Source organism: Giraffa tippelskirchi, chromosome X, assembly GCF_054371585.1.
Source record: "Giraffa tippelskirchi isolate mGirTip1 chromosome X, T2T-mGirTip1v1.2.pri, whole genome shotgun sequence".
NCBI lineage: Eukaryota > Metazoa > Chordata > Mammalia > Artiodactyla > Giraffidae > Giraffa > Giraffa tippelskirchi.
In genome coordinates, this window is record NC_137289.1 from 87,223,279 (window position 1) to 87,245,634 (window position 22,356).

Sequence of the window (22,356 nt, forward strand, 5' to 3'; positions counted from 1 at the left end):
GGAACCGGAAAGGGGAGGTGGGACAGGAGGAGGTGGGACGAGAGGCTTGACAGAGGTATACACGCAGCATCACCTTCAGCCACCAACTCGCCATCTGCCGGGATGGCCTTTGGGCTTGGCAGCAAACCACAGGAGGCCCTCGACCCCATTGGTTACACCTCGAGGGGGCGGGCAAAGAAGGCGCGTGCTGGTTGGCAGGAACCGGACCAATGAGGAGGCGCAGCGCTGGCAAGCTGAAAGCTTCGCGAGATTTGCTGCGATCGCCTGCGCGTGCTGCTTTATGGCGCGCTCCAGACGCCGCCCGCCTCGCATGCCCAGACCATTACCGCCGCCGCCCCCTCGACCTGGTTGATAAATCGTCGCCGCCCCAGGTCCGCGGCCACCCAGGTCGCGACATGAGCTCCTCAGATGATGAGGCGGCTGTTAGGGGAGTGGGTTTCAGCTCAGAGTGCGGGGAGCACACAAGCGGCCTTGAGGTCCGCTCCACAGCTCTGCAGGGACCCAGCCCCGGCCCTGAGCCGGGGGCAGCGCGAAACGGCGAGGGTGAGGGTGGGGATGGCTTCCTAGATCCTGAGTGCTTTGAGTCAGAGCGGGAGGTAACGGAAGCGGGAGGGCAGGTGCTGTGTGGCCGCGAAGGCCGGCCTGGTTCCCCGGCCAACGACCAGGGGGACGTCCTGCAGCTGGCTGACGAGTCAGTGGCGGCCATCCTGCAGCAGCTGGCCAACCTGGACTTGCTGGGCATCCGCAGATGCCTGTCTCCGGAGAGCTACGTGGTCGGCGAAGGGTCTCCCTTGTGGGCCCTCGAGGAGCGACCCGGCAGTCGAGGCATGGCCGCCCAGAGGGTTGGGGAAGAGGCACAGGCTGAGGCCAGCCCTCTCGAGGTTGGCAGGCTCAAGGCGGGCCAGGCTGGGGGAAACCCTAAGAGAGGCAGTAAGAGTAGGTTGAAGGTGGCTGTGGATCGCCAGCGGCCCCCCTCAGAAAGCCCAGCCGGGCTGCTGTCCGACTCCGAGTCCTCTGGTGAGTTCAGTGAGATAGAGCTGATGAGGGTGAGCATTTATGGCACAGACGGAGGACAGGCCAAGCTCAACAGCCCCAAGGGCCCCGGGGACACACCCAAACACTCAAAAGTCCAAGGCAGGGAGAATCTCCTTAACGTGCCAGGCACTTGCCAGTCCTCGGCTCTGCGAGGATTAATCTCGGTTGTGGAAAGGCAGGTCAGGCAGGGCTATGCAGAGCAGGGGGACATCTCTCCCTCTAAGAAATTGCAGAGCATGCTCAAGGAGAAGGGGGGCAGCCTGCCCAGGTACCCGAGAGTAGCAGTAGCATCAGCTACTGCAGCTGCCACTACCGGCAGCCTACCGCGGCCCAGTCCTAGGAGGAAGGGGGTCCAGGAGAAGAAATCCCTCAGGGGCGTCTCCAAACCTGCCCCGGGGAGAACCTTCCCTTCCTGGGAGCAGGGAATCTCGGCCACTCCCCTGGATCCGGTCACCTTCCCCCCAGTCTCCGGCATCCCGCTGCTTGAGAGGTCCAAGAAGTATGCCTTGGTCCCTTCGGGAGCCAAAGAATCCAAGCAAACCGGCGCTCGGAAGAAATCCATGGCTAGGCGGGCACGGGAGTTGGTGGCAACGATGGCGGTGTCCGCAGAAGACAACGACCCAAATAGAGACCCATTCCCAAAGGGCCGAGTGAGTAGGCCAGGCCCCTCCTCGCTCCCCCCTCTTCCCCCTGCCATCCTCCCCAGGACACAGGTCTTCACCCGTGCTCCCTCTGTCCATCCCTCAGGGGTGGTCATTGGGTGGCCCTCGATCACTGGGTCATTAGGATGCCAGATTGGGGTCTTTTACTAGGGACAGACGTTAAGGTAGCACTTTGGGTGTGCTGGGCTGGGTTCTCCACCCTTGGCCTGTTTCCAGCCAGGCTGGGGCTGGAGTGGAAGGGAGAGCTGGTAGCTGAATTGATTTGAGGGGCCCCTTAAAAGCTTCACAGAGCTTCGGTGTTTAGACACATCACTTTCCTGAATCCTACTTCCTAGCTGATCCCCAAACCTTCCTTGCAGGGGCCCCAGGCTTTCTCAGTGCCACACTGTTGTCCCCAGCTCAGCTCTGCCTGCTGGCCTGGGGCTGACTTAGAGGGAATGTGCTGAAGAGATCAGCCTTTCAGTTTGCTTTCCAGTTCCCTGCCTCAGCTCGGTCTTGAATCACACGAGGTCTCACACACACAGACATAGACATATAAATGCACTGGTACGCACAGGTGCACGCACACACACACATCCTTACTCCAGGTCAGTGAGAAATCTTTGTTCTTAGCTGACCACTGACAGGGCACCGGCGTCTTGTCCACGGGTGCGTCAAGGAGAACCCAGCAGCACCAACGTCAACATCAGAGGCGGGCAGGATGCAGGAAACTCAGAGCCCGTGGCCATGAACAAGGGAGAAGTCATGCCCAGAGGGCCTGGCCCCTCAGGTGAGTGTCCTGGGTTTTGATATGGGGGCAGGGAACCAGGGGTGAGGGCAGAAACCTCTGTCTGTCACTCTCTCTTTTCTGGGGCCTCAGCCTTGCTCTCAGGCTGCCTCTTCCATGGGAAACAGGTGTCAGCAGGGCTAGCCCTGGCCCCATCACCTTCTGTGTGGGATTTGTTTGGCAGGGGTGATCGGTGGCAGTGCCCCAACAGCTACTCGGGGCGTAGACCTGCAGGCTAATAGCATTTTCTGTGAAGTGCTGTTCGCCCACATTGCTCTCCCAGGTGCTGGCCGTGGCTGCCGCTCTGGGAGGCTCGAACCCAGAACCACAGTCTTTCGGGACCATGGTGGTAAAATGGCTGCCCCTGAGGAATAGGAGGGGCAGGCCCAGAGAGAAGGTTTGGGCTGCCTGCCGGGCAGAGCCGGGGAGGCTTGATGCTAGCAGAGGGTGGTACTACCTCACCTCACGTTAGACCCTGCTTGGCCCTTTCCACCTCACTGGGAGCCTGGGAAGCTGGATTGTGTGTCCTTTCCCTGTCAGGTGACCACGAACCAACTGACCATCCCCCAAGACCGAAAAGGCGGCAGCAGCCACCTGCAAGGCAGGGCTGTCCTCGGGTAATGCTTCTTCTGGCTCCTGGAAATGCACACCCAAACCCCATGGTGGGATCTGGGTCCAAGTTCAACTGACATGTGTGGGCACCCCCCCCCGCCCCCCACCCCGTCCCCATCCCACACCCCAGGGAGGGAGCCCACCTCCTTTCCTCTGAGGAAAGTCTTTCCCTTGCCAGTCTAGACACCTGGCTTTGGGATGGAGGGCCCGGGGGGAGAGGAGAGGAGGAGGAGAGCGGAGGCGGGTGTATACTAACCATTTCTCTTCCTGCTGTGTCTGCTGGCCTAGTGTCTGGTGCTACAGAGAGAAATAGACGACCTTAAGGAGCAACTTGGTATGAGGAACCAGGGACAGAGAGCAGTGGGTTCTTAGTGCAGAAATGGTGTCGGCCTTTGGGGTGGGTGGGCTGCCGGTGCAGGAGGCCTCGTAGGGACCAGCATTCCTGTGGGGAGGAGAACCTATCACGCCTGACCCTGGAGCAGGCGGTGCATGTTCAGCTGGGCGTGTGGACAAGGAGCAAAGTGCTGTGTGGACTGCGTGCACACTCTGCCAGCCAGGCGAGTCCTAGAGAGCTCCTTCTGATAGGACTTGTAGAGATGCCTTGTTGATCTGGTGTGGCCTCGGAGGTTCTTGTTGGATTGTTTGTGAGACAAATTTTGAATGGTCTCGGCGTGGCCCCGACCTTGAGAGCTGCTGGCACATTTTGTTTCCTTTTAGGAAATGGCTCCACATTTAATTCCGGTAGTGGGGAGTGACGAGGCCCAGAGCTCTTTGCATCAGGGCTGGGGGTATGTGGGTTTCAGGTTGCAGGGCTAGGTGGTTCCCCACGGGGACAGGGGGACAGGCTTCTATGTCCGTCTGTCTAGAGCACCTGTTTATGCCTCTCCCTGTTGCAGCCTCCATGCAGTACCAGGTTGACAAGTTTCGGATCCTTTGAAGTGAGTGTTACACACCCCACACCCCTTCCCACAGTCCTCGCTGTTGAGCAGCGCCGTGAGCTGGCCCTGGCTTGAGGCTCTTCCCTGACTCTGCTGTTTCACAGGTTGAGCCCAGTATCTTCCGGCAAGAGGAGCAGCTGTTACCTCCGGGGCCGGCGAGCTGTGGCCAAGCTTGTTGCCTCCTGTTCTGCCTCCACCAGGGCATCCTCTGCCCCTTGTTTTGCCCCCTGTCTGCCCCAGTTTCACAGCAGTTTTTGATTAAAAGGCTTCTCATATTGTGTTCTGTCCTCTCTCTGGGGGTAGGGGTTGGGGGAATGGGGCAAGGCCTGGTGGGGAGCCACTCCGTATCAGAGCCTGTTCCACAACAGTACCTCTGGCATCCTGTGGGGGGCACTCTGGGTCAGCCTGTGCTACCATCCAGGCCGTCAGGCCAGCGGAGCGCCCCTAGTGTGTGTTCTGTGTGGGCTCTGTCTGGTCACCTTGGCACGTCCCCCCTTTTCCCTGAAGGCCCTCTTCTAGTTCTCTAAACACCCTCCTCTGGGCTTTAGGAGTTTCCATTCATTGCTGCCATTCTGCCTCCCTGTCAGAAGGAAGTCATGACCCCCTTACAGAGCTCCAGTCTTTCACCCTTCCCTCACTGCACTCATTGTCCTGCTTACCCCGACCACTCTGCTTTCCTGTCAGAGCACCCTCGATCTCTCCCCTGGCTTGCCATCGATGACCTTGCCTGCATGTTTACTTAAGCAGGTGGTAACAGGCACAGGTTTGCTCATCTTCCCCCTTCCCCTGCCCTACCCTCTCAGTGGAGTCCCTACCCCACCCCACCCCCGGAGCCACCTTGCAAGCAGGAACCTGCGTACTCTCCCCGCTCTCTTCAGCACTCACCCCTGAGACTCAGGCACCAAAACTTTGGCTTCCCCTTCCTTGGGTTCAGTAAAGGGCATGAGGATGAATCTTGGACCCGCTGAACTGGGGAGCAGGATCGAAGCTCAGGGGAACACAGGGGAACACAGGAGAAAAGCTCAGGTTAGTTGCTGAGCTGGTGGTCAGGAGAGGCGTCTGGTGCCAGTCTGGGGCAGAGTGCACCCTGACAGCTAGAGATGGATGGTCCGGTCCTTGGAGCTTTCATATCCTCCCTGCCCTAACCAACTGACCAGCCTACACTCCTGCAGCCTGGATGTCTCTCTGCCCTTGAGTGGAAACGGGCCCATCAGGCTCTATGACAAGTATGGTTGGTAAGTCTGTGTTCTTACAGGGTCTCCATCAAATACCGTTCCACCAGCCCCATGACATAGATTTTCCTGCAAATGATACTTCCCGGAGTGTCCCAGCTCAGTCTCCCAGACTACTTGTTAGGGCACACAAGACTGAGTCTGAAATCCATGTTCAATTCCCGTCCCTCCCTCCCGCCCTGAAGTTTGGGGAGGACTTCCTTCTCTCAGCCAAGACCCCAGGGCTGTGCCAGCCTGAGACTCAGAGGGACACATTTGTATTGGAGTGAAATGAGGGTAGGTTCTGCCTGACTCCCTTCCTGAAAGACCACGGTTTTATTTCACAAAAGAGGGTATGATGGTAGGTAGCACATTCAAAGTTGGTGCCTGGGCATCTCTCTGGGTGAATTAAAGTTATCAGGGATAATGCCCCTTGAGGCAGAAAGGTGTGATTCGGGGAGTAATGGAAATAGAGCCTGGTCCAGATTCTGTAAGGCACTGAGTGAGCCGAAGCAAGGGTCGGATCTCCTTTATTCAAGGGGTGTTGTCACGTTCCCAAAACATAGAAGGGGGAGGATGCAGTTCACCAAACCTCAGGACAGGACATCCCAAAATGTTGGAGTCGCTGGAGGAGGCACTGGATCCTACCTTGCGATTCTGTGATGTCTGCCAACTGCTGAGGGTGTGGATGAGTGAAAATGGGAAGGGTGGCTCCGGAGACTACCTGGGACGTGGCTGCCCATCTTAGAAACAGGAGATCCCCCCCCACCTGGATTACTTGTGGGGAGTTAGGGGTGACTGCACCTGAGCAATGGGGAGCCCTCGGGCCCGCCCTTCCCCCACATTTTGACCTTGACTTCCTTCCGGGGCTCATGGCATGAGGTCAGGTGGACAGAGCACGAGGGTTGGGCCAGTCACAGACCTCAGGGGTCAGCAAAGAACATGCGTGGGACTTACTCCTTCCACTCAGACCCCTCCCTGGAGCAGGAGGGCCTGATCACTTAGTTTACAGCTGATCCGGTGGTTATTGCCTGGTGGTGTAGCACATCTCGCTGTTGTCCGAGTGAGTAGATTTGGCAGAGACCTTCCCGCTGAGGTTTCTGCCCACCGAGACACGTAGGTAAGTTGTGCCTGGGGAGAAGTCAAGCACCAGCATCAGCACCACCCTTGGGCAGAGTGGGGCACGGGACTGTGGTCACCAGGGTGAGGAAGTTGGAGAAGCTCATGGAAGTGGAGGTGCGAGGGCGTGAACACAACCCCTCGCTCACTTTTCACCAGGCTCCCTTCCCTCCTCTGGGCACACAGTTCAGACCAACTACCTCACTATAATGTTGCTGGAAACATATACATCACAGGCCTTGGCTCAGCCCCAAGCCTTCCACTTCCAGCGGGAAATCTGAGGCACAGGTTAAAGAAATACATCTGCGCCCCAGAGGGTAGGAGGAAGGCCGAAGCCCAGCCTCATTCGGTGCACCCCTGTTGCCTTTCCCCCTCATGCCCCTTCTCCAGCCTGGGAGACAGTGACAGCTGCTTTGGAGAGCCCTAGGCCCCATCCTGCCTGTCCAACACCTGGGAAGAGGCTCCCTCCCCATTACACCCCCACCCCACCAGCCCCAGCCCCAGCCCCAGGCCTACCTCTCTCTCTGGACTCTTGAGGGAGATTGGCACAAACAAAGAAGGTAGAGGAGGTGAGTCCTGAAGAGGGAGCCTGGGGTGGTGAGCACAGTAAACTTGCCCAAAGATGTCCAAGTCCTAATCCCTGCAGTTGGCTTGTATTTTCCTTTGCGTGATAACAGTGGGTTATGCTTGCAGATGCAATGAAGGCTGCTACTCAGCTGACTTAATGTGGGGTAAGTTTCACCTGCATTGGCCAGGTTCGGCCGGGCACACTGGGGCTGCCAGATTTTCCACCTTGACTGTCCCTCGGTAACTATCCCAGTCCCTGGAGTGTCCCAGTGTTTGAATGACTGTGGTGTGCTTGATGCCCTTGTGCTCGTGCGATCTTGAAGGCCTGGTAAGTACTGCTCAGATGCAGATGGAGAACAGGCCTGTAGTTTCGAACCCCCCTTTTGTTCCAAGCCAATCACTTCTTCCTCCCTAGTCCTCTTGAGGTATCTGCCAGCCTGACTTTTACCAGGATGATTCACTTTTTGAAAAGGATTTACTATTGCTTTTTATTAAAATAACCCTTCCAAACATAAAAGATTAATTACATTGAATTAAACAGACCATACATATACACGTTGTGGAGCGTGTGAGCCCTCAGTATCACAAATAATCATGAACCAATCAACCCATGTAACTATACTCAGGTGACATAAATGTACATTGCACGTCCAGAAGTCACCGATATGTTCTTTTCTCTGAGGAATCCAAATGGATAAATCTACATACTGCCCGATTCCATTTACTTCACATTCTTGAGGAGGCCAAACTATAGACACAGAAAACAGACTGGGGATTGCCAGGGTCTCGGGCTTGAGATTAGGGGTTAAACTACCAAAGAGAATGAAACAATTTTGTAGCTGATGAAAATGCTTTTTATGTTGATTGTAGTGGTGTTTCCATAATCGAATGTTTGTAGGCACTTAGATTTTTATGTAAATTAATCTCAGTAAACCCATATTATTTAATAAACTGTAGAAAGTACAGTATGAGATCGCAATCAGAGAAGAAAAAGAAACAAAGGGAGTCCAAAATGGAAAAGGAAAATGAAAACTGTCACTGTTTGCATGTGACATGTTACTATACATTGGAAATCCTAAGGATGCCACCTGAAATCTTCCAGAATTCATAAATCAATTCAGTAAAGTTGAAGAGTACAAAATTATTATATAGAAATCTGTTACATTGCTATCCTGTTCATGGGGTCCAATCCCAAAGAAGGGTAATGCCAAAGAACGTTCAAACTACCATACAACTGTGCTCATTTCATATGCTAGTAAGTGAAAGTGAAAGTGTTAGTTGCTCAGTCGTGTGTGAGTCTTGGCGTCCCCATGGACTGTAACCCAACAGGCTCCTCTTTTATGGGTTTCTCCAGGCAAGAATACCTACCTAAATATCCATCGACAGAGGAATGGATAAAGAATATGTGGTACCTATATACAGCGGAATATTACTTAACCATAAAAAGAATGAAATAATGCCACTTGCAGCAACATGGATGGACGTAGTGATTGCCATACTGAGTGAAGAAAGTCAGAAAGAGAAAGACAAATGTCCCTTACACGTGGAACCTAAACAACTGTACAAATGAACTTATTAACAAAACGGAAACAGACTTTGAAAACTTATGATTACCAAAAGGGAAAGGCAGAGGTAGGGAAGGGATAAAGATCCTCATCTGGAACGCCCTAATGAGAGATGTTGAAGATGACATAAACAGATGGAAAGAAAGATCATATTCTTGTGAGGCCAAGCATTTGCAACTAGCCTCTGCTTTCCATTTCCCAAGGAAGGAGGCAAGTGGGCTTGAGTCCAGGTATTTACAATCAACCTCCGGCTTGCCCTTTGAAAGAGAAAGAATAAGAGATACAGGGTAAATAGTCAGGCTTTGTCTCCTGAGGACACTTTAAGATAACAGCTCTGGCAGAGACAGAGGGGCTACTCTCCGTTTGAGTAAAAGAGCAAGAGGTCACGTGTGTCCCATTCTCAGGGCAGGAGAGACACTGCACATGGGCAGAAAGGCTCCTTGGGGGTCAAAAACAAAGGGGCCCCACCCCATAATATGTGATGCAACGTCTCCCCCATAGGTCTCTGGGCTGGCATGCATCTTGGGATAGAGTTGCTCATGCATGTTGGGGAGGGTCCTAGGGCAGGTCAGGTGTGAGAAAAGAAACAGGATAACTGGCCAAACGGAAACAAAGACCCAAAAGGACTGCCCTGTATAAGTGACTTAACTGCCTCTCACTGCACTCCTCCTCATTAGGACAGATGCCCACACCCTGTCTCTCCAAGTGTGTATCATTGCCTTCTCTGTCTTAACTAAACAAGCTGTTTCTCTGTGTGCTCTCCTACTTGTTGTGCTGTGTCTCTAACAATAAACTCTGTACCTCTTTTTACAGATTTTGCCTCCTTGAGAAATGCATTTTTCAAAGGGGCAAACTTAAAGCCACAGCTCACTGCTGCCTCTCTGAGATCACTTGGATTGGAAGAATCAATATTGGCAGAACGACTATACAACCCAGTGCAACCTACCGATGCTGAATCCCTATCAAATTACCGATGGTATTTTTCACAGAACTAGAACAAAAATTCTCAAAGTTTGTATGGAGACACAAAGGACTGTGAATAGCCAGAGCAATCCTGAGAGAGAAAAATGGAGCTGGAGGAATCAGGCTCCTGGGCTTCAGACTATACTACAAAGGTACAGTCATCAAAACAGTATGGTACTGGCACAAAAACAGAAATATTGATCAAAGGAACAGGATAGAAAGCCCAGAAATAAACCCATGCGCCTACGGTCAATTAATCTCTGACAACGGAGGCAAGAATATACAAAGGAGAAAAGACAGTCTCTGCAATAAGTGGTGCTGGGAGAACAGCTGCACAGAAAAGAATGAAATTAGAACATTCTCTAACATCATACACGAAAATAAATTCAAAATGGATTGAAACCTAAATGTAACACAAGACACTATGTAACTCTTAGAGGAAAACATATGCAGAACACTCTTTGACATAAATCACAGCAATATGATTTTGCATCCACCTCCTAGAGTAATGAAAATAAAAACGAAAATAAACAAGTGGGATGCAATTAAACTTAAAAGCTTTTGGACAGCAAAGGTGGCGGGGGGGGTGGGGGGTGGGGCGGGGACTATAAACAAGACGTAAAGACAACCCTCAGAATGGGAGAATATATTTGAAAATGATGTGACAGACAGGGGATTACCTTCCAATATACAAGCACTTCATGAAGCTCATCATACATACATACATACATACGTATATATATATAAAATCTGCCCATTATGTTTTATAAAAAGGGGCAGAAATTGTGTTTCTCCAAGAAGACATACAGATGGCCAAAAAGCACGTGAAAAGATGCTCAACATCATTAATTATCAGATAAATGCAAATCAGAACTACAATGAGGTATCACCTCATACCTATCAGAATGGCCATCATCATAAATGTACAAACGGTAAATGCTGGAGAAAGTGTGGAGAAAAGAGAATCCTCCTTCACTGTTGATGGGAACATAAATTGGTACAACCACTATGGAGAAGAGTATGAAGTTTCCCTAAAAACTGAAAATAGAACTACCGTAAGATCCAGCAATCCCACTCCTGGGCATATATCTGGAGAAAACCATAATTTGAAAAGATGCATGCACTCAAATGTTGATTGCAGCACTCTTTACAACAGCCAAGACACGGTAGCTACCTAAATATCCAACGACGGAGAAATGGATAAGGAATATGTGGTACATATATACAATGGAATATTACTTAACCATACAAAGAATGAAATAATGCCACTTGCCGCAACATGGATGGATGTGGTGATTGTCACACTGAGTGAGGAAAGTCAGAAAGAGAAAGACAAGTGTCTCTTAGGGGTGGAACCTAAAAAACTGTACAAAGGAACTTATTTACCAAACAGAAACAGACTTTGAAAACTTATGATTACCAAAAGGGAAAGGCAGCGGTAGGGGAGGGATAAATTAGAAGTTCGGGATTAACAGATACAGCCTACTATATGTGAAATAGATAATCAACAAGGGCCTTCTCTATAGCACAGGGAACTCTACTCAACATTGTGTAATAATTTTTATGGATAAAGAATCAGAAAAGAAATGGATATATGTAGATGTATAACTGAATCACTCTGCTGTACACCTGAACCTAACACAACATTGTAAATCAACTACACGCCAGTTAAAAATAAACATTAAATTAAAAGAAATATTTTTAAAAGTACATTATGAATAGATATTGACACCACTTACTTTTTCTGAACATGGTTTTCTCCCATAGTCTGATGAGCTGGAATGATATATCACCTCAAATTAAATCAAGTTTGTATTCCTGGGGTGAATCTGTGTGCTGTGCTGTGCTTAGTTGCTCAGTCCTGCCCGGCACTTTGCGACCCCATGGAGGGGGGAGCCCAGCGGCTCTTCTGTCTATGGGGATTCTCCAGGCAAGAATACTGGAGTGGGTTGCCATGCCCTCCTCCCGGGGATCTTCCCCACCCAGGGATCGAACCCAGGTCTCCCGCATTGCAGGTAGGTTCTTTACCATCTGAGCCACCAGGGAAGCCCCGGGATGAACCTACTCATGGCATATGATGTATTTCCCTTTTGCATATCCTGTAGGATTCACCTTGCTAAGATTCCGTTTCTGGTTCTTGCTTTTATGCGCTGAGTGTGTGATTGACCTGTGCGTTTCCTTTCTCAAACTGTCCTTGACAGGATTGAATATCAAGGTTATTTCATTCTCAGGGAAATGAGTTTGGGAGTATCCCACCTTTTCTATTTTTCCTAAGGTTTTGTGTGAAATTGAGAATATTTATGCCTAGGATGTTTGTCAGCATTCAGTGGGGGAAGCCTGGAGGATTTCTGTGAAAGTTGCTTTGACTACTGGTATATTTCATTATGGTTACCTGGAGCAACTCAGGTTGGCTATTCTTTCTGGAGTCAGTGTTGGTAAGTTACTTTTTTTTTTCTAAAAATTGGTCATCTTTTCCTAAGTGTTCAAACGGATTGGAATAAAGTGGCCCATGATGTCCTCTTTGCCCCCAAATTTTATTTTCGGAAATATCTCTCTTACATGTAGCTGTTGTTGTTGTTCAAGTCACTAAGTCGTGTCCAACTCTTTGCGACCCCATGGACTGCAACACACCAGGCTGCCCTGTCCTCCACTATCTCCTGGAGTTTGCTCAAACTCGTGTCCATTGAGTCGGTGATGGCATCCAACCATCTCCTCCTGTGTACCCCACCCCCACCCCACCTTATCCTCCTGCCCTCACTCTCTCCCAGCATCAGGGTCTTTTCCACTGAGTCCTAACCACTGGACCCCCAGGGTATTCCTTCTACAGATAGCAGTTGCAAGAAAACAGCACAGAACACCCAAAGATCCTTCACCTGGACTGACCCACTATTAATATTTTGCCACATTTGCCATAGTCTTTGTCTGTCTCTCTCTCTGTTTTGTTGAATCACTGGAGTTCCTTTAAGACGTTGCGGTGTATCTTCTCTCAATATTCCAGTATGGATCTCTAAAGAAAAAGATTAGTCTGCCTCGAAATCTTAATGCAATTATCATACTCAGGAAATTTAATTTTGAGACAATACAGTTACCTACTATATGATCCTCACTCAAAATGTCTGATCGTCCCAATATGGTTTTTCTACCTGATTTCTAAAATAAGTTTGCTTCCAAATAAAGGCCACGTGATGCATTTGGTTGTCAAGCGTCTTCAGTGTCCTGTAAACTATAACATTTCCCTAGATTTTTTTGGTCTTGCACGATAGTGACATTTTTTTTTTTTTTTTTTTTTTTTTTTATTTATAAATTTATTTATTTTACTTGGGGGCTAATTACTTTACAATATTGTAATAGTTTTTGCCATACATTGACAAGAATCAGCCATGGGTTTACATGTGTTCCCCTTCCCGAACCCCCCACCCACCTCCCTCCCCCTCCCATCCCTCTGGATCATCCCACTGCCCCGGCCCCGAGCCCTTGTCACATGCATCGAACATGGAATGGTGCTCTGTTTCACATATGACAATACACATGTCTCAATGCCATTCTCCCAGAACGACCCACCCTCACCTTCTCCCTCAGAGTCCATAAAATTGTTCCATGCATCTGTGTCTCTCATTCTGTCCCGCATATAGGGTTATCGTTACCATCTTTCAGATTCCATATATATGCATTAGTATACTGTATTGTTGTTTTTCTTTCTGGCTTACTTCACTCTGTATAATGGGCTCCAGTTTCATCCATCTCAGTAGAACCGGTTCAAATGTATTTTTTTTAATGGCTGAGTAATATTCCATTGTGTATATGTACCACAGCTTCCTTATCCATTCGTCTGCTGATGGACATCTAGGTTGCTTCCATGTCCTGGCTATTGTAAACAGTGCTGCGATGAACATTGGGGTACACGCGTCTCTTTCAATTCTGGTTTCCTCGGTGTATATGCCCAGCAGTGGGATTGCTGGGTCATATGGCAGTTCTATTCCCAGTTTTTTAAGGAATCTCCACACTGTTCTCCATAGTGGCTGTACTAGTTTGCATTCCCACCAACAGTGTAAGAGGGTTCCCTTTTCTCCACACCCTCTCCAGCATTTATTGCTTGTAGACTTTTGGATAGCAGCCATTCTGACTGGTGTGAAATGATACCTCATTGTGGTTTTGATTTGCATTTCTCTAATAATGAGTGATGTTGAGCATCTTTTCATGTGTTTGTTAGCCATCTGTATGTCTTCTTTGGAGAAATGTCTGTTTAGTTCTTTGGCCCATTTTTTGATTGGGTCATTTATTTTTCGGGAATTCAGCTGCAGAAGTTGCTTGTATATTTTTGAGATTAATTGTTTGTCTGTTGCTTCATTTGCTATTATTTTCTCCCATTCTGAAGGCTGTCTTTTCACCTTGTTTATAGTTTCCTTTGTTGTGCAAAAGCTTTTAATTTTAATTAGGTCCCATTTGTCTATTTTTGCTTTTATTTCCAATATTCTGGGAGGTGGGTCATGGAGGATCCTGCTGTGATTTATGTCGGAGAGTGTTTTGCCTATGTTTTCCTCTAGGAGTTTTATTGTTTCTGGTCTTACGTTTAGATCTTTAATCCATTTTGAGTTTATTTTTGTGTACGGTGTTAGGAAGTGTTCTAGTTTCATTCTTTTACAAGTGGTTGACCAGTTTTCCCAGCACCACTTGTTAAAGAGGTTGTCTTTTCTCCATTGTATATTCTTGCCTCCTTTGTCGAAGATAAGGTGTCCATAAGTGCGTGGGTTTATCTCTGGGCTTTCTATTTTGTTCCATTGATCTATATTTCTATCTTTGTGCCAGTACCATACTGTCTTGATGACTGTGGCTTTGTAGTAGAGTCTGAAGTCAGGCAGGTTGATTCCTCCAGTTCCATTCTTCTTCCTCAAGATTGCTTTGGCTATTCGAGGTTTCTTATATTTCCATACAAATTGTGAGATGATTTGTTCTAGTTCTGTGAAAAATACCATTGGTAGCTTGATAGGGATTGCATTGAATCTGTAGATTGCTTTGGGTAGAATACTCATTTTCACTATATTAATTCTTCCAATCCATGAACACGGTATATTTCTCCATCTGTTTGTGTCCTCTTTGATTTCTTTCATCAGTGTTTTATAGTTTTCTATATATAAGTCTTTTGTTTCTTTAGGTAGATATATTCCTAAGTATTTTATTCTTTTTGATGCAATGGTGAATGGTATTGTTTCCTTAATTTCTCTTTCTGTTTTCTCATTATTGGAGTATAGGAATGCAAGGGATTTCTGTGTGTTAATTTTATATCCTGCAACTTTACTATATTCATTGATCAACTCTAGTAATTTTCTAGTAGAGTCTTTAGGGTTTTCTATGTAGAGGATCATGTCATCTGCAAACAGTGAGAGTTTTACTTCTTCTTTTCCTATCTGTATTCCTTTTATTTCTTTTTCAGCTCTGATTGCTGTGGCCAAAACTTCCAAAACTATGTTGAATAGTAGTGGTGAAAGTGGGCATCCTTGCCTTGTTCCTGACTTTAGGGGAAATGCTTTCAATTTTTCACCATTGAGGATAATGTTTGCTGTGGGTTTGTCATATATAGCTTTTATTATGTTGAGATATGTTCCTTCTATTCCTGCTTTCTGGAGGGTTTTAATCATAAATGGATGCTGAATTTTGTCAAAGGCTTTTTCTGCATCTATTGAGATAACCATATGGTTTTTTTCTTTCAATTTGTTAATGTTGTGTATTACATTGATTGATTTGCGGATGTTAAAAAAACCTTGCATTCCTGGGATAAAGCCCACTTGGTCATGATGTATGATCTTTTTAATATGATGTTGGATTCTGTTTGCTAGAATTTTATTAAGGATTTTTGCATCTATGTTCATCAGTGATATTGGCCTGTAGTTTTCCTTTTTTGTGACATCTTTGTCTAGTTTTGGAATTGATAGTGACATTTTTAAAGATCCAATCCAGGTGGTTTTTAGAAATCTTCTCCAGTTGAATTTGTCTCATTGCTGCTTCCTGATTCCACTCAGGTTAAATGTTTTGGCAGGAATACCGCAAAGTTGACGTCCTGTCCGTCTCCGCGCATGGCATCAGGATATTCTTTAGATTCTTTCAATTCTATTCAGATATATTTGACATACAGCACTGTATAAATTTAAAGTGTACAGCATCATGGTTTCACTTATATACATCATGAAATGAAATGATTATCACAATAAGTTTAGTGAACGCTCATCTTCTCATATAGATACACGATTAAAGAAAAAGACAATTTTTCTTGTGAGAAGAACTCTTAGGATTTGCTCTCTTAACAACTTTCATATATAACATACGGCAGTGTCGATTGTATTTACCATGTTGTACGTTACATCCCTCGTACTTATTTATCTAATAACCGGAAGTCTGCCCCTTTTGCCCACCTTTGTCCAATTCCCCTCCCCCACACCTACCCTTTGGTAAGTGCAAATCTGATCTCTTTTCCTCCGCATCTTTGTTTGTTTCCTTGTTTGTCTGTTTGCAAGCATAATTGACCTACAACACCATGTTAGTTCCTGGGATACAACATCGTGATTTATTATTTCTATACATTTCAAAATGGTCAGCACTGTAATTCTAGTTATGATATGCCACCATACAAGGGCAGTGCGTAGTTATTGACTATATTCCGTACACTGTGCGTGTCTCTTTTTCTATCTGATTATTTTAAGTTGCTGGCCTCTTAAGTTTAAATGCATATTAACTACCCCCCATCTTTACTCCTCTCCTCACGTTTACTGTTTCTGACATCATATTTTCCATCTTTTTCTTCTGTGTATCCCTTAACTAAGGGGCTTCCCAGGTGGCTCAGCGGTAAAGCATTTGCCCGCCAATGCAGGAGACGTGGGTTCGACCCGTGGGTCGGGAAGGTCCCCTGGAGAAAGAAATGGCAACCGAATCCAATATCCTTGCCTGGAGAATCCCATGGACAGGGGAGTCTGGCGGGCTAGGTCCATGGGGCTTCAAAGACTCGAACATGACTTAGCAACTAAACAACAGCAACACTCCCGTACCTACTCATTGCGGATACAGATGCTTTTTACTACTTTAGTCCTTTATCCTTCCCACTAGCTTTGTAAGTCATTGATGTACTACCTTTACTGTATATTCGCCTTTATCAGTGAGCTTTCTCCTTTCATCATTTTCATGTTTCTAGTTGTGTCTTTTCTTTTTTGCTTGGAGAAGTCCGTTTGACATTTCCTGTAAAGCTGGTTTGGTGATGCTGAACTCTTTTAGCTTTTGCCTGTCTGTAAAACTTTTGATCTCTCCTTCAGATCGGAGTGACAGTCTTTCCAGTAGTGTCTTCTTGGTTGGAGGTTTTTCTCTTTATCGTTTTAAATATGTCGTGCCACTCCCTTCTGGCCTGCAGAGTTTCTGCCAAAAAGTCCCTTGTGTGTAACTTGTTGCTTTTCCCTTGCTGCTTTTAACATCCCCTCTTTAGCTTTATTTTTTGCCATTCTAACTACAATGTGTCTTGCTGTGGTCTTCTTTCTGTTTAGGGCTCTCTGTGTTCAGTACCTGGATGCTCATTTCTTTTGCCAGGTTAGCAAAGTGTTCAGCTGGTATGTCTTCACATATGCTCTCTGCCCCTTTCTCTCTTTCTTCTCCTGCTGGGACCCCTAGAATTCAAATGTTTCTATGCTTGACCTGGTCCCAGAGGTCTCTGAAACTGTCCTCATCTATGTTTATTCCTTCTTTTTTCCTGTTCAGCTTCAGTGATTTCCACTCTCCTGTCTTCCAGCTTCTTGATCTGTTCCTCCGTATCATCTCACCTACCGTTGAAGTATATTTTTTATTTCACGGATTGTACTCTTCATCTCTGTTTGGTTCTCCTTTAGATGTTTTATTCTTGCTACTTTTTTAAAACTTTTTAAAATTGATTTATTTTTAAATGGAGGATAATTGCTTTAAAATATTATGTTGGCTTCGGACGAACATCAACTTGAATCATCCATAGGTATACATATATCCCCTCCCTCTTGAACCTCCTTCCCAGCTCCCACCCCACCCCACCCATCTAGGTTGCCCCAGAGCACCAGGCTTGAGTCCCCTGCATCATACAGCAAATTCCCAATGGCTATCTGTTTTACATATGGTAAGGTATGTGTTTCAATGCTACTCTCTCTATTCGTCCCACCGGCTCCTTCCCTCACTGTGTTCGCAAGTCTGTTCTCTGTGTCTGCCAATAGGTTCATCAGTACCATCTATCTAGATTCCATATATATGCGTTAATATATGATAATTGTTTCTCACTTTCTGACTTACTTCACTCTGTATACTAGGCTCTAGGTTCATCCACCTCAATAGAACTGACTCAAATGTGTTCCTTTTTATGGCTGAGTAACGTTCCACTGTATATATGTACCACCACTTCTTTATCCATTCATCTGTCCACGGACATCTAAGTGGCTTCCATTTCCTAGCTGTTTCAAATAGTGCTGCAGTGAACATTGGCATACATGGGTCTTTTTGCATTATGGTATCGTCAGGGTAGATGCCCAGTAGTGGGATTGTCGGGTCTTATGGTCGTTTTATTCCCAGGTTTTGTTTCAAGGACTCTCCTTACTGTTCTCCAGAGTAGCTATATCATTTACATTGCCACCAACAGTGCCAGAGGGTTTGCTTTTCTCCACATCAGTTCTAGTGTGTGTTGTTTGTTTGTTGTTTGTTGTTGTTTGTTTGTTGTTTGATGGCCATCCTGACCTGTGTGAGGTGATACCTCGTTATAGTTTTGATTTACGTTTTCTAGTAATGAGTGTGGGGAGAAATGGCAATAACCTCAGATACACAGACGACACCACCCTTACGGCAGAGAGTGAAGAGGAACTAAAGAGCCTCTTGATGAAGGTGAAAGAGAAGAGTGAAAAAACTGGCTTAAAACTCAACATTCAAGAAACGAAGATCATGGCATCCGGTCCCATCACTTCACGGCAAATAGATGAGGAAACAACGGAACCAGTGACAGACTTTATTTTCTTGGGCTCCAAAATCACTGTGAACGGTAACCGCAGCCACAAAATTAAAAGACGCTTGCTTCTTGGAAGAAAGGCAATGACAAACCTAGACAGCGTATTAAAAAGCGGAGACGTTACTTTGCCTACAAAAGTCCTTGTACTCAAAGCTATGGTTTTTCCAGCAATCACGTAGGGATGTGAGAGCTGGACAAGAAAAAAGGCTGAGCGCTGAAGAATTCATGCCTTTGAAGTATAGTGCTGGAGAAGACTCTTGAGAGTCCCTTGGACAGCAAGGAGGTCAAACCAGTCAACCCAAAAGGAAACCAATCCCGCTCATTCATTGGAAGTCCTGATGCTGAAGCTGAAGCTCCAATACTTTGGCCACCTGATGCGAAGAGCCGACTCATTGGAAAAGACGCTGATGCTGGGAAAGACTGAAGGCAGGAGGAGAAGGGGACGACAGAGGATCAGATGTTTGGATGGCATCACTGACGCAGTGGACATGAGTTTGAGCAACCTCTGGGAGATGGTGAAGGACAGGGAAGCCTGGCGTGCTGCAGTCCATGGGTGGCAAAGAGTGGGACAAGACTGAGCTACTAAACAACAACAAATTCTATTGCATATAATCCTGCAAGCCTAAAACATACTTCTCTCCCTACTGTGAATCAATATCAAATGAATAAGCATAGCCTTCAGCTGACATAGGTAGGGCTAGCACCTACATTGCTGGCTATGGGGTCCTAGGTGTCCCAAAGTTCGTCTTGTCCTGCTGGTGAGTGTGGCTGATTCTGGGGGCAGCTGGCTGACATGCCAAGGTATCTTCAGGCTGGTTTGTCCTGCCGTTGACTGGGTTTGGGGTCCAGGGTGTCCTGGGGCTAGCGCCAGCTCACTGGTGGGTGGAGCTCTGTTTCTGTTCCTGGGTCTCTAACTGCAGGGCCCTGGGGGTCTCAGAGCTGGTCTCAGTTCACTCTTCGGTGGGGCCCGTTCCTGATATTGCTGGCTGTGGAATCCTGGATGTCGCACAGGGGGTTTCCACACACTGCAGTGTGGGGCCAGATTCCAGAGCTGCTGGCTGAGAGCTCCAAAGTGTCCCAGACCTGGTGTCTACTTGCTGGTACACTGTGCTGGGGCTCAGTGGCTCTTGGGACTGGTGTGGGCCTGCTGGTAGGTGACCTATTTCCTGGTGTGGCAGGCTGCAGGGCTGGAGTTACTCCGGTTGCTGTTGTCTGCCTGCTGGTGGATGGAGCTGGTTCCTGGGTTCTCTGACTTCAGGGCTCTGGAGGAGTCCAGAGGTTGGTGTTTTGGGCCATTGGTGGATGGGTCTGGGTACAAGGAATACTAGGGCTGGTGCCTACCCACTGATGGGTAAAACTGGTCCTGGGGCTAGTGATGACCTGCTGTGGGCAGGGACTAGGTCCCACGGCCTCTGACTGCAGGACCCTGGAGTCCTGGCTTAGTGCCTTCTCACTGGTATAGGGCCAGTGTGGTGTGTCGGGGCCTCTGATTGACAGGTCCAGCTCCAGGGAGTCTTAAGACAGCAGGCTTGCTTGTGGGTGGGGCTGCGTCTCTGCCTGGCTAGTAGCTTGGCCTCTCCTAGTATTCCTGCCTACAGGCTGATGGGCAGGTCTAAGCACTGGTGCTAGTAAGCTAGAGGGAGGAGTCCAAAATGGCACTTGCTAGCACCAGTGACCACGGGGTAGAAGGAGCTCCGCAAAATGACTGCTTCCAGTGTCTATGTCCCCAGGGTGAGTCCAGTTGCCTCTTGCCTCTCTGGGAGGCTCTCCAAGATAAGTAGCTGGGTCTGACCCAGGCTCCTTTCAAACTATTGCTTCAGCCCTGGGTCCTGGAACGTGTGAGATTTTGTATGCCCCCGTTAAGAGTGGAGTCTATTTCCCACGACCCCTTGGCTCTCCTGAAATTAAGCCCTGCCGGCTTCAAATCCAGAAGTCCTGGGAGATCCTCTTCATGCGAATAAATACAATTTCATCAGCAAAATTATACAGACTACCACTACACAGAATAGGCATGAATCTTACAAACTTAACATTGATTGAAAAACCAGGAAGCAACACAGATATATTTAACAATTCCATTCGTACAGCTGTAAGTAGCTGTCAACACTAACTCATAACATTATATGTGTGTGTGTGTGTGTGTGTGTGTACTATAAAATTTTTGAGGAAAACGGAAGAAAGGATGGCACATAAGTAAGAGTGGGCCTATTCTCCTTGAAGAAGGAACGGGGCTAAGATAAGACAGGGAAACTTCAGGAGTGTTGGGGAAAGCCGACACTATCCGCTTCTATGACTTGGGGGTATACACTTGATAATCAATTATTAAACTCCACATATATATTGTGACTTTTTCTCTATCTATGTTACGTTTCAGTATAATTGGAGAAAAATATAATGCTTAGGGAAATAACATCCCAGTATAAGCATATTGTAATTATGTTCTAACCAGAAGTAGAACCAAAGTTACTTTCTTTGTTGATAACATATCTAATTGAGCTTAGTAATCTTATTTCATCTACATTAATAACTATAGTTTTGAGAACTCATACCTTTTTACCTAAAATTAATCAAGTGATGCTTACTTAATTATAATATCAATCTCAATTTTTATATATATTCCATATTTGGGTAGTACATTCTCATTCAGAATTTAATTGTAAACTTGTGCTGAAACTCAAAGAAGTCATGTATTTGGATACAATTTCTCAGAGACGTCTCCCCTCCCTATCCACTTCCTCTCAGAGGTGGAGCACCAAGAACCTGAGAAAAAGAAATGAAGGCCAAAAGTCCAGAGCAATGTGCCTGCGCTATAGTACACCTATCTGACCAGCCGAGGACAGTATTGCTTAAGGCTGTTTGTTGGGAAGGGCCAGATGCCATGCCTTTGGAGTTCCTCCTGTTCTTTGTGATTCGTCTATTAACCCCTGAGACTGAGGAGCTTATTTGTGCCAGTATGGTGGCGGTGGTGATGGTGCTGGTGGTTGGATGGGCTGCATCTCCCTTGCCCGTTTGACACTGCTGTCTTAACACCAACCTTCACCCCTGCTCCCCGCAGCAGCAGCTCTTTTCTTCCTCTTTCTCCTCAGACAGAAACTGAGATCATCGATGTGCTAGACTGGGTGTGCTCCCACCTTCCACTGACACAGAAGCAGTAGGTGGGTGTGCACAGCCCTTCAAGCCCTTCCCTTGTTCTTTGTAAGGAGCAAAGTGGAAAGAATTTTCCTTGAATGTCAGCCTCCACCCCGCAGTGAGTGCCCCTACTTTTGTTTCTAGTCTTGTGGCCCAAGTGAAGGCTCCACACTGGTTTGTGGCATCGATAGGGTCGATAGGAAGAATGTCATGTTTTTTAAAAGCTCACTGATTGATGAAATGAAACAGGAGTCATTTTCTGGGGCCACCCCGCTGCCTAAAGAAAACAAAACTTTTCCCATTATAAATACGGATCCATCTTCTAACCTTGTTGTTCAGAATTCCAGCTGTTATAATGCACCTCCCTTTTTAAGGATGGACCCGAAACAGAAATTGAGGAAACATTTCTCTTGAGACTTTACCTTAAATGACTGAGCATGTAAGGGTCTTCTCGTGCTTATTAGGGATTTTTCATCTCTTTAAACTACATGTGCTTTATTGCTAATTCTTTGACACCATCAGAAGACATTTTGGAAAAAAATTGTTTTGCCCATGATTCTAGGACCCAAATGCCTCAACTGAGTTTTCCTGCATGGTTCCTGCCCCAGAATCACAGACGTACAGAATATTAGAGCTAGATAATCTCACGTAGAAATCTAACAGTTCTACTCCTGAGGGGTGTACAAATGGGGAATCTGAGAGTAGAGGGACAGTGCCATGTCAAGGCCAGCAGACAGCTCAACTATACCTCTTCAGTCCCCACTTTGCTGTTTGTTAGGACAGAAGCACCTCCATCG

The 22,356-nt window shown here is 47.2% G+C and overlaps 1 protein-coding gene across 5 annotated transcripts; it reads left to right on the forward strand.

The window, feature by feature from the left end:
* Positions 1-214: 214 nt before the first annotated feature.
* On the forward strand, positions 215-4,291 carry LOC145535927 (uncharacterized protein CXorf49 homolog). Of its 5 annotated transcripts, XM_081564272.1 has the most exons (7): positions 242-1,017; positions 1,501-1,685; positions 2,310-2,466; positions 3,004-3,080; positions 3,364-3,409; positions 3,972-4,013; positions 4,118-4,291. In XM_081564272.1, the coding sequence occupies exons 1-6, from the start codon at positions 396-398 to the stop codon at positions 4,010-4,012; spliced, it is 1,128 nt and encodes a 375-aa protein (XP_081420398.1). In that variant the 5' UTR covers positions 242-395; the 3' UTR covers position 4,013; positions 4,118-4,291. The 5 variants fall into 5 exon arrangements, 4 of the variants coding, with proteins under 4 accessions (XP_081420396.1, XP_081420398.1, XP_081420397.1 ...); XM_081564270.1 differs by having other exon boundaries at positions 215-1,685; XR_014075537.1 differs by having other exon boundaries at positions 253-1,685; positions 2,747-3,080.
* Positions 4,292-22,356: the final 18,065 nt, after the last annotated feature.